Source organism: Rhizophagus irregularis, chromosome 1 (genome assembly GCF_026210795.1).
Source record: "Rhizophagus irregularis chromosome 1, complete sequence".
Taxonomy (NCBI): Eukaryota; Fungi; Glomeromycota; class Glomeromycetes; order Glomerales; family Glomeraceae; genus Rhizophagus; species Rhizophagus irregularis.
The window spans coordinates 1,126,189-1,142,201 of record NC_089429.1 but is presented as its reverse complement, the minus strand read 5'-3'; the positions used below and the strand labels follow the sequence as shown (position 1 = coordinate 1,142,201).

The 16,013-nt window shown below is 27.1% G+C and overlaps 5 protein-coding genes across 5 annotated transcripts; 3 read left to right on the top strand and 2 right to left on the bottom strand.

Annotated features, from left to right (window-relative positions):
* Window positions 1–1,671: 1,671 nt before the first annotated feature.
* Window positions 1,672–3,877, top strand: OCT59_000203 (uncharacterized protein; the record flags this gene model as incomplete). Its single annotated transcript, XM_025317216.2, has 10 exons — window positions 1,672–1,872; window positions 1,942–2,014; window positions 2,090–2,175; window positions 2,245–2,439; window positions 2,518–2,845; window positions 2,928–2,977; window positions 3,063–3,146; window positions 3,232–3,500; window positions 3,609–3,661; window positions 3,756–3,877. The coding sequence occupies 10 exons, from the start codon at window positions 1,672–1,674 to the stop codon at window positions 3,875–3,877; spliced, it is 1,461 nt and encodes a 486-aa protein (XP_025178787.1).
* A 1,296-nt stretch (window positions 3,878–5,173) lies between these two features.
* On the top strand, window positions 5,174–5,940 carry OCT59_000202 (uncharacterized protein; the record flags this gene model as incomplete). The annotated part of the gene is made up of 6 exons (XM_066138661.1): window positions 5,174–5,215; window positions 5,288–5,316; window positions 5,407–5,442; window positions 5,522–5,553; window positions 5,781–5,845; window positions 5,908–5,940. The coding sequence occupies 6 exons, from the start codon at window positions 5,174–5,176 to the stop codon at window positions 5,938–5,940; spliced, it is 237 nt and encodes a 78-aa protein (XP_065988136.1).
* Window positions 5,941–7,050: 1,110 nt separating this feature from the next.
* On the bottom strand, window positions 7,051–7,754 carry OCT59_000201 (uncharacterized protein; the record flags this gene model as incomplete). Its single annotated transcript, XM_066138660.1, has 3 exons — window positions 7,051–7,300; window positions 7,373–7,400; window positions 7,739–7,754. The coding sequence occupies 3 exons, from the start codon at window positions 7,752–7,754 to the stop codon at window positions 7,051–7,053; spliced, it is 294 nt and encodes a 97-aa protein (XP_065988135.1).
* A 742-nt stretch (window positions 7,755–8,496) lies between these two features.
* Window positions 8,497–10,134, top strand: OCT59_000200 (uncharacterized protein; the record flags this gene model as incomplete). The annotated part of the gene is made up of 2 exons (XM_066138659.1): window positions 8,497–9,459; window positions 9,709–10,134. 2 exons carry the CDS (start codon window positions 8,497–8,499, stop codon window positions 10,132–10,134), a joined length of 1,389 nt encoding a protein of 462 aa, XP_065988134.1.
* A 2,753-nt stretch (window positions 10,135–12,887) lies between these two features.
* OCT59_000199 (uncharacterized protein) lies at window positions 12,888–14,558 on the bottom strand (the record flags this gene model as incomplete). The annotated part of the gene is made up of 2 exons (XM_025332009.2): window positions 12,888–13,212; window positions 13,288–14,558. 2 exons carry the CDS (start codon window positions 14,556–14,558, stop codon window positions 12,888–12,890), a joined length of 1,596 nt encoding a protein of 531 aa, XP_025178789.2.
* Between the last annotated feature and the right edge of the window lie 1,455 nt (window positions 14,559–16,013).

Below are 16,013 nucleotides of genomic sequence, written 5' to 3'. Positions count from 1 at the left end.
ACCCTTTGACCTTAATTTGAATTATGTAACATGGAAACACGTGATAACAGCGCTCGAAGCCTCGAACTATATGAATAATTTGGTTGACTGTCAGGATTAATACTAACGAAAAAAGTTTTTTTCTTATTCATATTTCTTTTTTGGCCATTCACACCCTTTGGAACGGTACAGCAAAATATTCGGTTTTTTAAAGCTAAAAGTTTTATTTTTTTTTTAATCTAAAAATAAATTTTTTTAATTATTTTTTTTTATTTTTTGTTTTTTTCACCAAAAAATAATGAAAAAAAAAATAAACTTTTTTTAAATCATTTTTTAAATAAATGACAACCGATCTTTCTCTCACCTGCTAAAATTACACAATGTTGGAAATTTTCAGTAAGTAATTATTGTATGACTGCTTATCAAAAGACATTGGTAATTTGGCTTGCACAGTAGTTCTTTAATTCCGTAATGGAAATCATATTAGTATATATGTCAATTATATCATAGAAGCTCATTTTACTATAGTGCCGATTTTAGTTATAACACTATCATATTCTGATTTGTCATTTTTTTATTATTCAATAGAAATGTTAATTTTTAAAAAAGCAAATTTTATTATCTAAAATAGCTTCTATTACTATTAAATCTACTTATGAGCGAGGCTATTATCATTTTTTGTAACAAAATTTCAGAAAATTTCAGAATTTTATTGTTCGTTTAGTATTGGAGTAGATTAAATAGAATAAATAATAAAGTAATTTATATAACTAACAAAAAAATTCAATATTCTATGTAATGTATTAATATTTATTCAGAACTAAGCGCCGAATTAATTGATTCTGTGAATTCTCTTTTTTCGTCTAATAAATTATTTTATCCGAATTTACTTTACTTTTTATTAATTTTCATACATTTTTTTTTTTACTAATTTAAACCACTCTCTTAACAAATTATTATTATATTTATATATTTAATTAATAGTAAACATCTTTAGGTCATATTGTAATCTATTAGCTAATTATCTTTGAGAATACTTACATTATTTTTAAGGTTAACCAAATCTAGATAAGTTCTGCCTAAAATCTATTACAACATACGTATGTTTCATATTTACTATAATTTATTTATAATATATATAAATAAAAGATTACGACTATCTGAAATGTGCAGTTGGCTTTCTTGCGTAACATTAATTGTTTTTAATAAAAGACGAAGGGAAAATCACTAATACTTGATCCGAGAATTTAATTTCCAAATCTGTTAAATCTTGTTACACAAACTGTATGACGGTCTGTATGAGGTACCACTAATAAAATTATTGTTTACGAGAAAAATGATAACTTCAGTAAGCCAAAAAACATGAAATCACATGACGTCAATCCGAAATTCTCTTATTTTTGTCCATGAATATCCAAAATATCCGGAATAATTTGATTAATTTTTTTTCGTTTCAGCGAAATTTTGCAGAAGCTATCCATTGTTACGTTCAATTTCCGAACGTTCATTTTTTCATCTTAAAATTGTTAAACCAAGTTGAGTATGACAGCATGACCCCGTTGAACCCCCACATCAGGATCGTCATGCTAGGTTCATGATTTATTTCGCGTAACAAATCCTGGAGGTTAAGTCGGCCCGTGAATTTTTTTACCCATATATATACACGTACAAGTTCCTTTTTTAATTGGAAAAATGGTTGGATTAATATTTTTCGCTATTATTTTGGTTATTATTTATAAATATGCTTTTAAAAAAAATAAAAAACCTGAAGGATTTGAAGATGTTCCATTTATTTCTGGATTACCCGTAGCATGGGCATATTTACGACAAAGAAATTACGATGAAATTGGAGATTTAATTCGTAATCTCTCAGGAGGTCATGGATTTTATTTTGTATGTCACATGATACACACAACTGTACATATACCGGTATATCCTAAAAATTATATTTAATAATTTTAGAGTCGCTTCGGCTCATTTATACAATTAAACATTGCAAGCCCTGATTATGCTAAAATTTTATTAACTCAATCAGGTAGGTAAATTTTTTTTTTTTTTCAATATAGAATTTTAGTAAAAAAATTATTAATTAATAAAATTATTTGGATAGAGGATGCTGCTCCTAAGTCTGAACAGAATCCTACAAGTATTTTATATAAATTTTTCGGAAATGGATTACCATTTTCTAATGGTGACGTAAGTAACTCAACATTGATATTATTATTCGTATTAATTTTCTAAGTAAAATTAAACTTTTTTTTACAGAAATGGAGAGCTCATAGGAAATTAGCAACCCCAGCGTTCAATAATGCATTATCTCCAGAAATGGTTGGTGAAACTACATTAGATCTTATTTCCTTCATTCAACAAAATTTAAACCGACCAATTGACGTATTCGAAATTATGCAACGTACTACGATTGAAGTTCTGGGAAAATTGGCTTTTGGATATAAATTTGGCGTAAGTTTGAGAAAAATTTTTGGCATGTTTGTCATGTTTATAAGTTATTACTAACATAAAACTAAAAAATGTATAAAGTGTTTAGAATCTGAAGAAACTCCTCATATTATAAAGGTTTATAAATACGTTATTTCAACTATTGTATCTCCTTACCGTCGAGTATTTCGTTGGATAAGTAAATTACCTATAGAATCTAACAAAAAATTCATGAATGCAATCGAAGAATTTGATGGATTTATTTTTGATATTATAGAAACAAAGAGAAATGAAATTAAAAAAAATCCTTATAATAAAGGTCATGACTTATTAACAAGTATGTTAGAACTTGGTGAACAGGAAGGAATTAATACTGATGTAAAACAGTTAAGAGATGAGATGGTAAATTTTTTTGTCGCAGGTCATGATAGTAAGTAATTTATTTAGACAACATTCGATATCAGGGGATGAATTATTTGTTATTTATCATCTCATTTAAAATTTTTTTTTAGCAACTTCGATGTCGTTGAGTGTATCGCTTTATTATCTTGCAAAATATCCAGTAAGTGTTTTTTAAAAATTATGATATGTATTGTATTCTTTATTTAATTAAAATTTTGATATATACTATAATTCAAAATAAATAGGAAATGCAAGAAAAGGCACGAGCAGAAGTGATTAGTATTCTCGGTAACTTTCCAAATACACTACCAAATTCGGATCAATTAAAGGTATTAAATCATTATAATCATTCCGCTCTCATATTTTACAAGTTAATTTTATACTCAAAAAAAAACAAAAATATTATATATTTAGGAATTGAAATACGTTAGTGCAATAATTAAAGAATCCTTACGAATCCATCCACCGGTACCAGTAATAACTTTTAGAAAATTAAAGAAACCAGTTAAGATTGATAAATATACTTTGCCAATAAACACCACACTCCTAGTAAATGCTTGGCAAATTCATCATGATCCAAAATATTGGGAAAATCCAAAACAATATAATCCTGAAAGATTCCTAAATAACGAAAAAAGACATCCATTTGCTTGGATTCCTTTTTCTGCTGGTCCGAGAAATTGGTATGTATAATAATAATTATATACCCTAACGTTAAGCCAATAAATCATTTAATCGATTTCTTAAAAGTAAGTTTTTGAAAATATTTGTTTTTCTTTTTATTTTTATAGTATTGGACAAAATTTTTCTTTAATGGAACAAAAAGTTATTATTTCAATGTTATGTAAGTAATTAAAATTTTTTATTTATAATAATAATTTAAAATTTAATTAAAATTAATTAATGACATATCTTTTTAACATTTTTATTTTTTAAAGTGCTCAAATATAATTGGACCCTCCCTAAAAATAGCATTAATAAGGATAAATTATTATTAGCACCTCAATTTTTATTGAGACCCGTTGATTTAAAACTTGTATTTACGGAAAGAATTAATTGATAAAATATATATTATATACGGTTATTTTATTTATTATTTTTTAATATATAATAAAATGAATACATGACATTTTTTAAAGTAATTATAAAAGCATGTGTAAAATAATAACAAAAAATAATTTTGTTAAGAAATTACGTAAAATAAATAAACCAGATATTTATTCCTCTTTCCAGTAGATAACAAAATGACTTTTTATAATGATCTATGCGTGACACTAACCAAAAAATTTTTTTTCGTAAAGATGTGAAATTTTATAGATGAATTAATTAAATTAATTATGTGAAAAAGTTGGTCACGTAAAGATGATATAAAGAAATTGAAAATCACAACCGAATTTGGACACCAAATAAAAAATCAAGTATTTATTTCAGTCGTGAAATTTTTTTTTTTTTTGCTGATCGACGAGATCTTTCTCCTCTCGATTAATAAAATTAACTTAATTATGTTTTATCACAATTTATTACGAAAAAGAAAATAAATTACATTAAAATTTTCAAGGACATTGTTATTAAAAATTTTCTTCAAAAATAATTGACGAATCATCAAAAAAAAAAGAAATAATAATGATTTAAGTAAATTATATAGTGATACTTTATTTTTACCAAAAACAAAACTTCCCATTAAGGGCTGATGCTGTTAATAGAGAAATTTTGTTTCAAGATCGATGCTTTAAAGATCTATACAAATGGCAGGTATTTAAGATTTTTTTTTTTTTGATACTTGTTTCTTTCTTTCTTTTTTTTTTGTAAATATTTTAGCTATTGAAATTTGTTTATTATTAGAAAATATTCCAAAAGTAATGTTTATATCACATGATGGCCACATTATGCTAATGGAATGGAAACTTATACACAAGTAATTGTAATTTTCATCTTTTAATTCATTTTAATTCATTTTATAAAAATCTAAAATTATTTGATGTATTTTTAGGTCACACGCTATTGAAAAGACATTATAGATTCAGTTGTTATAAGGTATTACATAAGTAAGTTTTATAATTGATATGGATTACTTTTTTGTATACTCTATATATTTTATGTACGTTAATATTATTAAGTTAAATTCCAGGATGTGATTGTCGATGGTTTTCAATTGAATTAAAAGCATTAACGAATTAAGTGTAAGATTATTATTATTTGTTTTACCGTCCAATTATAATTCGAAATAATTATTTTTGATAAAATGACATATTCTTTAGGACGTTGAAAAATATTTAACGCCATTACAAATTGGAGAAGTAGCAAAAAAGCGTTTTAGAATAGAAATTCAAAGAAAAGAATTTATTAGTTGAGCATAATGGGATTATGGGAAATTGGGAAATTCTTTAAAGAACTTTGGGTATGAAAAGCTTTTTACGATTTTTTTTTTAATTTTTCGTATGGTATTTTCTTAATAATGGGTTGAATTTAGAAAATGAATACGAAGTTAAACAGTTACAGGTGCTTTATAGCATGACTCTAAGAAAGTATTATTATTATTTTACCAAAGTAAATTGACGAGCTTATTCTTTTTTAAGGATAGATTTACAGGCAAAATAAACCCATATATTGGCCTCCTTCTTTAAGGTAGCCGTAAAATGTAAATTTGTATTTGTAAATTTATTCTCAAAAATATTTAAATTCATTCTTTAATCTTTTTTTTTAGTACATCTTTAGCTGAAGCAGAATTAGAATATCGTGAGCAAATCTGTTTATGAAGTTCCCAGTAATTGATTCAAGTAAGTAAATATTAAGAATATGTCTTATTAAAAAGGTTTATAATTTTATAATTAATAATTTTTTATTATTTTTCCGTCTTAAATTCACAAGAAGTAAGTTATATTCGTAAATTATATTTTTATTTATTAATCAGAATTTGTTTTTATAGGTTTTAAATATATATACTATATCATTATCACCAATAGTTCCGTGTCTTGTAGGCATAAGGGAATTGATAGTGTACTATTTCAAGTTAGGGTGGTATGATTTGGTACGTAATTTTGCTATTTCTTTTTTTTTTAAAAAAAAATTAATTATATTCACTAATTATAGGATGAAAAATGGAATAATCAACCTTTGCAATAAGAGTGGAATACTTTAAAGCATTTAAGAAGTAAAGGAAGCTGCCAGAAAAGACAAGTATGCTTTAATATTTTGGTTTTATTTATTTGATTGATTATCCATTTTTTTTAAAAAAAATGACATTTAAAATTTATTTATATAGACATATAAAAGTTCTTTAGAGTCTAATGTAGAATTATATGTAAATTCTTCAGAATTAATACATTTATTACAAAGTCATGATAATGTACTGTAATACATATTGTTGTTCATTAAAAGAACTTTAATTTATTTTTTTAATCATCCTTTTTGTATTAAATTATTAGATTTAAAATCTATTTTTACAACTTCAGATGCAACAATATCTTCGTCTTTGGAAATGATTGAGAATTGTTCAAATAATACTTCGATATGTACTAACGAAGTTTATTTACCTGATTGGATTTGTAAGATTATAATTAAAAGGGCTTCTTTATTTAAATGTCCTAGATGTTTGAATTATAATGCACGAACAGAAGGTGAATTATGCAAAAGATACGAAAATTGATGTTTTAGAAATGAATAAATAATTTATCATTTGTTAGATTATTAACTTTTTTAATTAAAATACTTATTAAATAAATAGCATATTAATACTTAAAATTAATATATTTTACAAATCATACGACATTCACATAATAATTTGTAGTATATATAATAAATTTGTAAATACCTTTATTTAATAAATGAATAAGTTTAATATATGAAAAAAATAATTATTTAAATTACAAACTAAGAAACTACATAATACTCTAATCTTAGTTTTAAATAATTCAAAATAAAATAATAATTGACTGATATTCTTATCAATAAAATTTGTAAAAATAGTTTAAAATCTATCTAAAATAAAATAAAATAATTAATTAATAAATAAAAAAATTTTATTATTTTATTATATTATTAATAATATTAAAAAATAGACGAACCATCAGGAATTTAGTAACAATTTCATATATTTCTACAAAAAAAATACATATAAATCAGCCACTTCTCGTTAAATATAAAAGGAATAGGCCTCTAATAATGTGATATTAGTTTATCCGATCACTATATCTTATTAATTTCGTAACGCTTTTTCCATCCTTGTTCTGTGTGTTATTTATTATGATTATCCCGAGAAGAGGTAACACTGCCGTTGTTGGTACTGGTTCCATTATATTCCGATGTAGAAGATGACAGCGAAGAAGTTAGTCTTGAGGTTGGAAAAGTTAAATCATTGTTCGACTTTCTGGCCCGTTTGAATATAAATTTTTTTCCATAAGGTCCCGTTATTGGTAGTTGATCTTTAACAAGATCATAAAATCGGATCGCTTCTTTTTTCATTTGAAAATGTAAATGGCCCCAACTAAATTTTGAATCATCTGTTAGAAATTATTGATGTTTAAAATTCACATAAGTCATTGATTATAACAGTTACTTTAAGTTTTCCGTTCTTCTAATGTGCACTATTTTTACATTTCAAAATTTCAATTCCACCCAATTTATAATCAAGTTATTTTACACTTTGTAGATCTTGTCCGGCGAAAAAATTTGAAAAGTCCTCAGACGTACAGATCTCGATCACTTATTAACATTAAAAATTAAATGGGTTTAATAAAAATTCCAGAATAGTGTAAAAAGCCTACCACCAGCTAGGGATAGAAGGAAAAGCCTACCACCAGCGAGGGAGGAAAAGCATGAAATTTCTTAATATAAGGGAAGGCACGTAATCGATGCCTCCTCCGGGATTAATAGACCTTTATTAATCAAAGAAGCCTCATGTGAAAGAAGAGGACAATAGTACCTTCTTTACCTTGCATTTTCGTTGAGAAGTGTAAAAAAATATGTGGAAAAGTAGAAGAGAATAAGTTTGGTATTTACGAAGTTTCTGAGGCTATATATACGTTCAAAATAACAATGACACATGATTGTAGTCTATCTTATTTTAGTAATACGCGCTATGCAACATGCTTTTTTAGTAGTCTTCAATAATCTCTCTTATTACTGATTAGTAAGAATAGACGTGACTGATACATGATAATGACGTCATCATGAAAATATTTTTTTTTTTTTTTTTTTGAAAAAAAAATACTGTAAATTGTGTCGTATTGTAAAAGAATTTATTGAAAGTATTATAAGCCACAATTGTTTTCAGGAATATTTGTCGTTATATCGAATTTTTAATATAGATTGGTATATCGATCTAGATTAGAATATTCAGTATACAACTAGTTTATCATAAGTAATTTACTTTCTTATATATTTTATCTGCTCAAGCCTTAAAGGTAAAATCTAGGGTATTTTTGTTATACGGCAGTCCAACAGTGCCAATATTTGCGTAGCAAAGTTGGTTTCATATGTAACAAATAAAAGAGATCGGCAACCCGGAATTGTACCAAGGGACTTGTAAGATTAGTAGATCCTTTGTTAATCGCACGGAATTAACAGAAAAGGAATGATTTACATGTAATTTTTGTGTTTGGAATACTAAATAAATTGTACAAATCTGAAATTGAAGATATTTTATTTTTGAAACGAACTCTTCCCTTTTCCTTTACTAACATGGTATGCTCAAAAATATTTTCAGGAGATTTACCTGAATTAACAGAAGAAATTATACAGTATTTTAGAAAAGATATTTCAACATTGTATTCATGCATTTTAATTAATAGATTATGGTGTCGTTTAGCCATTCCATTATTATGGGAAGATCCATTTCCAAAGAAAGATCCATTTTCAAGGGAATATCTCAAAAATCAACACTTTATTGAAATTTACTTAAGTAAATTAAATGAAGATGTCAAAACAAAATTATATGAATATGGAGTTAATAATAATTTAATATCTTCAAATACATTATTATTCAATTATCCTAGTTTTATTAAATACTTAAATATAGATAAAATTTTAAGTTCTATTCGAACGTGGGTTGATACTGTAGTGGGTAAAAACCAAGGGAAGCTAGTAAACTTAATTTATAAGTCATTACTCGAAATTTTTATTGAAAATGAAGGAAATTTATATTCTTTTGAAGTCGACCTGTCTACAAGTTATAGTTACTATTTTAATAATATAGACTTGATTTTACAAAATCCAAACCTTACATATAATATTAGAAATTTAACATTCCGTATTCATGATTATGATCCTCAAAATATTATTAAATTATTAAAATTTTTATATTCTAATTGCAATTCAATCTTATCGATGGTTTTAAATTTTCCTTTATATGATATCATTCGTGATCGTCCATTAATTGAAAAATGTTTAACACAAATAATTAATTCACAACATAATCTCAAAAAAATTTCATTTGATTTAGGTACTACTTTATATAATCCATTTTTATCATTAAAAAATTCTAATTGTTCAAATACTTTGAATATAATTATATTTTATTACATTGATTTTAAGGATATAATTAGTATTTTACAAGAGGTTTTTGATCAATTGAATGTCTTAGAATCTATTCATATTTTATATTGTCGTTCTTTAAATTCTGATTTTGTTCAACAAATTATTAAGGTTAATAAACCATTTAAATTGAGATCTTTATTTATGAGTGAAATATTACATGTTGAATCATTACAATTACTATTAGAGAAATTTGGTGATTATTTAGAAAATTTTGGATTTGAATATATGAGTAACGAATATAATGAACCAAAACGACAATTATTTAAATCAATTATGGAATATTGTACAAAGATTAGATATTTTGATTCTGGTAAACCTTATGATAATAATATTTACTTATTCATTAAAAACAATCAGCATAATATTAATTATCTTACTATTGGATTGGATTTTATTCACTCTAATTATACTGATTTAAGTTCTATATTACAAAATTTAGGACAGGTTCTTCCTCCTAAATTAGAATATTTAAATTTATATCTTTCATTTAATAATACAAGTGATCTGGGAATATTTTTAAAAAATTCACAAAATACTTTTATTAAGGAATTATTAATTGTATTTAGGTATGATATAAGTGAAAATATTTTATTTTATATAAAGGAATATATTATGAAGAAGGAAAGGGTTAAATATTTGGCTATTATTTCTGATGATGATGATTATGAATTATTTTCTTTAAAAGACGAAGTAAATGAATTTAAATTATATAATATTACAGTTAAAAAATTCTCTGATTTACATTTTAGTTCATATAGTTTTATAAATAATTTTGATGAATAAAGACCAGAGTTCAAGAATGGAAGTTGTATTTTAATTTATTAATGTGATTATGGAAAATCTAATCAAATTCTAATTGACAAATCCGTATAATCTGAAGTTTTAAATTTATATATTAAAAGTATTATTTCTGACTCATATATGAATTTGTCTATAAATGTATTAAAAAGATGTTTGGTCCAACGAACAAATTGGCATATGTAATAAAAAATTTGTCTATATTATTATTGAATGATAATGAATTAAAAGAAAATTTTAGAGAAAAGTATATTAATAGTAAAGATAATTAATCAATTCATAATTTCCAAATAAAAATTAAGCTATTATTTTATAAATTACCTTCATATTAATTTTATTTATGTAAATAAAGTTAAACATATTTTATGTCATAAGCGTATTGATTTTTTTTCTTTTTTTTTTGATAATTTTAAGTAAATAATTTAAGATCTAACGAATGTAATAACCAAAATTGAGTTATTTGATTCAAAATTTACATTTAGTATCGATATCCATAAAAATAAACATGGATAAATCTATTTTAATTGCTGGAAATTTCTGGAAATTGATTTAAAATTTCATTATACTTAACTGATTTGATTTTTTTTTTTTTTAATATGTATAAATAACAATGTTAAACTAAAAAAACTATATATAAACTATGAATATACTTTTTTTGCAAAAAAAAAGCTGATTCTCTATTATCATTAACCGTTCATGAAAAAAGAGATGGATGTCTTGTTTCGTCACTTAAAAAACTTTTAGGATTATAATGTTTTTTTTTAATATATTCGGAATAGAAAAGATCCTTCTTATTTTAATAGTAACTCAGCAAGTTCAGTTACTATAATTTACATATGAAGTAATTTATTTATTATAGTTGAATAAATGGTACGGCATTTCGGTAAAACTCGGTAGAGGTTACAGCTGATTTCGTTATATACGGGATGGTCGGGACGCTCATCATTTTTACTCCAGAAACTCGGTAAGATTCGGTATAACTCAAAAAAATTTTTTTTTTCTTATTTACCGGGGTGTTGTTTTTTATTTTATTTTGTCTTTTTGTGTATATTAACGAACATGACTTACTGTTCGTTTTTTCTTTTTTTAGGCGGTTTTTTCATGTAAAAATTTTATATGTAAAAATGCATGTTAAATAATACATTCAATAAATCTTGGTTCACATTCTTCTAATTATCTTAAAATTGTAACTTGATTTTTAATATTACTTCCATCCGCTACTAATTTTAATGCAACGAGATCATTAATCCCATTTTTATTTTGTATTAATAAGGTACTTTTAATTTCAAAATTTAAATTGAAGTACTACTCCCGAGGGTTAGTTTAAAGAAACCTGCCTTGCTTAAAATTATTTGAATTATCATTTACTGATTAAATTTTTTTTATAAATCAAATTTAAGACACAAGTAGAGCATGTGATGATCAATCAGAAAAATTTTGATTGGCCTTCAAATGATAGTTTGTGTGTGATCGTCACTCAATTTGAGTAGTCGGTTCGAAATCGGTTCGAAGTTCAGAACGGTTTTTATTCCAGAATCTTTTAAATTTAAGATCGGTTCCAGAATCGGCTCAAGTCAACTCATTTTGAACCGATTCCATCCCTAAATCTCAACGCAATTCTAATTCAACCAGTTGTTCTGCTAAGAGCCGTTACGCATGTGATTGGCCTGAAAGACTTGAACATCTTAAACGTCACGTGATTACTCACCTGGTGAAATTTACCCCAGTATCGCCCCAAGGTGTGATACGGGTGACATTTTATGCAGGTCACGTGGGGTGAAAATCTTGGGGCGACGCTGGGGAAGATCCTGGTGAAGGAAGTATATTTGTAGTTATCCTGGGTGTAGTAAAAGATTTGGCGTTCTGATAATTTTGTAGCACATTATCAACTCACAATAAAACCAGTTCTCGAAAATCTCGCGTTACAGCGAAAACAAAAAATAAAATTCAATTAAATAATCATAATTATATTTCAACGCAACTAGCAACAGTGCATAATAATTAATAATAAGGGTATAAATGATATTTCGATACCACAAAATGTAATTTCGCAAGAACTTGATGCGTCATATCCTTACATCTGTGGAAATTTAAACGACAATTGATCAGGTCACCAACAACATAAGGAAAGATTTTGTTATTAATTTCACAAAAGGATTCTTGAGTTCTTCTTTCTTAATTTCATTAAAATAATTATGTTATCCTATTGTCGAAGAATTATTTTTTTTTTATACATATTTGAGCTTTTTTTCGTAAAATATTTATTATTTAGTGGACATTTTAAGGTTATAATACATTTTTCTTATACAGAAGAAAATTATCGATTCAATTCTTTTCATCTAGCTTTATTATAATTCCTGTATTATTATTTACAAGACTGGTTCTTGTTTTATTTTATTTATTGTTTTTTTTTTGCTTTTCTCAACTTTCTAAATCACTATCTATTATAAATTTTCTTAAATTTTTTCATTTTCGTGTTTAGTTTTTACAATATTTCTTGCTCTTTGCTTTTATTTGTACTAAAAATAAAAAAATGTTTTAACTGAAGATTTCGAAGTAATGTTATTTCACGTGAAAATAAAAGTTATAATACTAAAAAACTATATTTCGAACGATTACATTCTTTTATGAAATTCAAATAATAATATAATTAATATAATGCATATTTACTGTGGGTATATATCAAAAGTTTACAAAAATAAAACAACAAAGCAAAATTTTACATTTTTTTCATTTTTTTACGCAATTATCATAAAAATTAAAGTTGCAGTTATTACGGTCAAACTCATAGTAACACCCCATAAACCATGACTATTAGTATCATGTAAAATTGTCGCAGAATCTGAAACTACAGTACTGGTAGGAGCTTCAGTAACGGCCATACTCTTCACCACATATAGAGTGGATGGAGGGACGAATGTAGGATCACCTAAGGAATTCGTTGTTGAATAACCAGCAAAGTATGATGTAAGTGTTGTTTCAGTTGTTGTCAATTTTATGTTTTCAGGGACTGGTGTTGGCGTTTCTACACCTGATTCTGTATATGTTGTAACTATCGGAACACTATTAATTGATAAATTAATTTAGTATTTTTGAAAAAAAAATAAATGGTTATTATTATAGTAAATGTTTACTTACACATTTGGCGGAAAGCATTCAGGATCATCTCCAGAGGTACAAGTAGTAGGTGTTGTTTTAGCAGGGACGGTTGGTGTTGGTGTTACACCTAGTGTCGGTGGAGCTTTTGGTAGTGGTGGTGGTGGTTCTTTTGGTGGTTCTTTTGGTGGTTCTTTTGGTGGTTCTTTTGGTGGTTCCTTTGGTGGTTCTTTTGGCGGTTCTTTTGGTGGCACTTTTGGTGGTTCATTTGGTGGTTCTTTTGGTGGCGCTTTTGGTGGTTCCTTTGGCGGTTCCTTTGGCGGTTCTTTTGGCGGTTCTTCTGGTGGTTCTTTTGGTGGTTCATTTGGTGGTTCATTTGGTGGTTCTTTTGGTGGCGCTTTTAGTGGTTCTTTTGGTGGTTCCTTTGGTGGCGCTTTTGGTGGAGGTACTGGTACTGGAACTTTTGGAGGTTGAGGTTGAGGTGGTGGTGTCTTTGGAGGAGGTGGGGGAGGTGGTGGTGTTTTTGGAGGAGGTAGGGGAGGTGGTGGTGTTTTTGGAGGAGGTGTGGGAGGTGGTGGTGTTTTTGGAGGAGGTGTGGGAGGTGGTGGTGTCTTTGGAGGAGGTGGGGGAGGTGGTGGTGTCTTTGGAGGAGGTGGGGGAGGTGGTGGTGTCTTTGGAGGAGGTGGGGAAGGTGGTGGTGTCTTTGGAGGAGGTGGGGAAGGTGGTGGTGTCTTTGGAGGAGGTGGGGGAGGTGGTGGTGTTTTTGGAGGAGGTGTGGGAGGTGGTGGTGTGTTTGGAGGAGGTGTGGGAGGTGGTGGTGTTTTTGGAGGAGGTGTGGGAGGTGGTGGTGTCTTTGGAGGAGGTGGGGGTGGTGGTGGTGTCTTTGGAGGAGGTGGGGAAGGTGGTGGTGTCTTTGGAGGAGGTGGGGAAGGTGGTGGTGTCTTTGGAGGAGGTGGGGAAGGTGGTGGTGTCTTTGGAGGAGGTGGGGAAGGTGGTGGTGTCTTTGGAGGAGGTGGGGAAGGTGGTAGTGTCTTTGGAGGAGGTGGAGGTGGTGTTGGTGTTGGAGGTGAAATTATAGTTTGTACAGTTTTCTGTGTATAAGTACATGTTAAAATTTCTGTTATTATTTTTCCACAAGGTATATTGCATTCGTTAAGTTCACAATGACCGCCGCAATCACAAATTTTCTTAAAACAGGCATGGCAAGGGTCCAGTTGTCTCTTTTGAAAAGTGCTATTGGTTGATGATGTTGTAATTAATATCAGTAATATGAATATGAGTACGTGTTTATGCTTAAATTTAAAATAGGCCATATTGAATAGTTTTTAAGTTTTTTAAACTTGAGATTTATTATTGATTCGTTTTTGACTTCTTTATATACATTTTTAAAAGTGATATTGCGCATATATATAATATTTATAGTTATATTTATTTGTGTGTTTTCAACTAATCACAAAGCAATAATATCCTAAAAAAAAAAAATTTATTCATTTAAATGATTATATTATTTTTTTCTCTATTTTTGTAAAATTATCACAATAAAAAAATATAAATAGATAATGATGAAATTTATTAATTTTTTTAAAATATAATATTAGAAACTTTAATGTATGTAAATCTTCCAAAAAAAAGAAAGTATGTTTTAATATTCATTGAATATTTGATCCAAATTAAAATCAGGAAAGCGTATCATCACAAAGGAAATTTTCATAAATCAATGATCATATTTGGTATGATAATCAGCCTTAAATACGGTTTTTGGATTTTTTACGTAGATCATCGATAAATGAAGTTCTACTTTTGTAAAAAGATAATCGAATTTTTTTTTTTATTATTTCCTTTTTTGTTTTCATCTAAGATAAATTGAATTTAAAATGTTCTATGTTCTATCCAAAATAAGTTGATCATTTGATCATCCTAGATAGAAGCTTTCTTCTTTCTTTTTTGTCGCAAACATTTGAAATGATTAAATGGATGTTCCGAATTGAGAAATTGTCATTATATCTTTCTTTGAAATTTATTATTATAATTTCTTTTACAGATTCTAAAATGATAGGGATAAATATCTAAAATACGCGTTAAAATATGTGAATATATGAACCGGTTAATTAACCGGTTATTGTCAGGCTAAATGATCCGATTAACTGATTTTTAACCGTTTAAAGTTTTTTTGTCTGATTCCAACTTACGAGTATTACCAATTTAATTAATTTGATTGTTCAAAACCGCAATTTTATCTTAAATTTGATTTCTTGTATAAATATAATGAAGTACGAAATAAATCTTTTCTTGTTCTACATATACTAATATATACAGCTGTAACTAGATCTATTTAAAGAAGCGAGCGGGACAGACTTGTTCCGATTTAGAGAACTGAACCAGTTCTTGGTTCCGACTCAGTTTCTGGCTGCTCAAACTGCCGTTCCTATTTGATGATGGTGGAAGTACGCATTTTGGTATAGGTGGCGGTAACACAAAGTTGCGATGATCATATGTATATTATTTATCGTTATACAAATGTTGTGTCAATAATATTAGGTCAAACAACGCCAGAAGCAGAAGGTACACTCATTTTTGTGTATCATCACAAAGAAAAATTTTTCATAAATCAATGATCATTTTTGACATAGCGTAATCTATAGTTTTTGAGTTCACTACATAAACCACAGTAAATGAAGTCCTAATTTGTTAAAAAAAGATAATCGACTATGACTTTTTTTTCAGTTCCCAACATTTATAAATAAATTAAAATATTTAATTATTTCCTT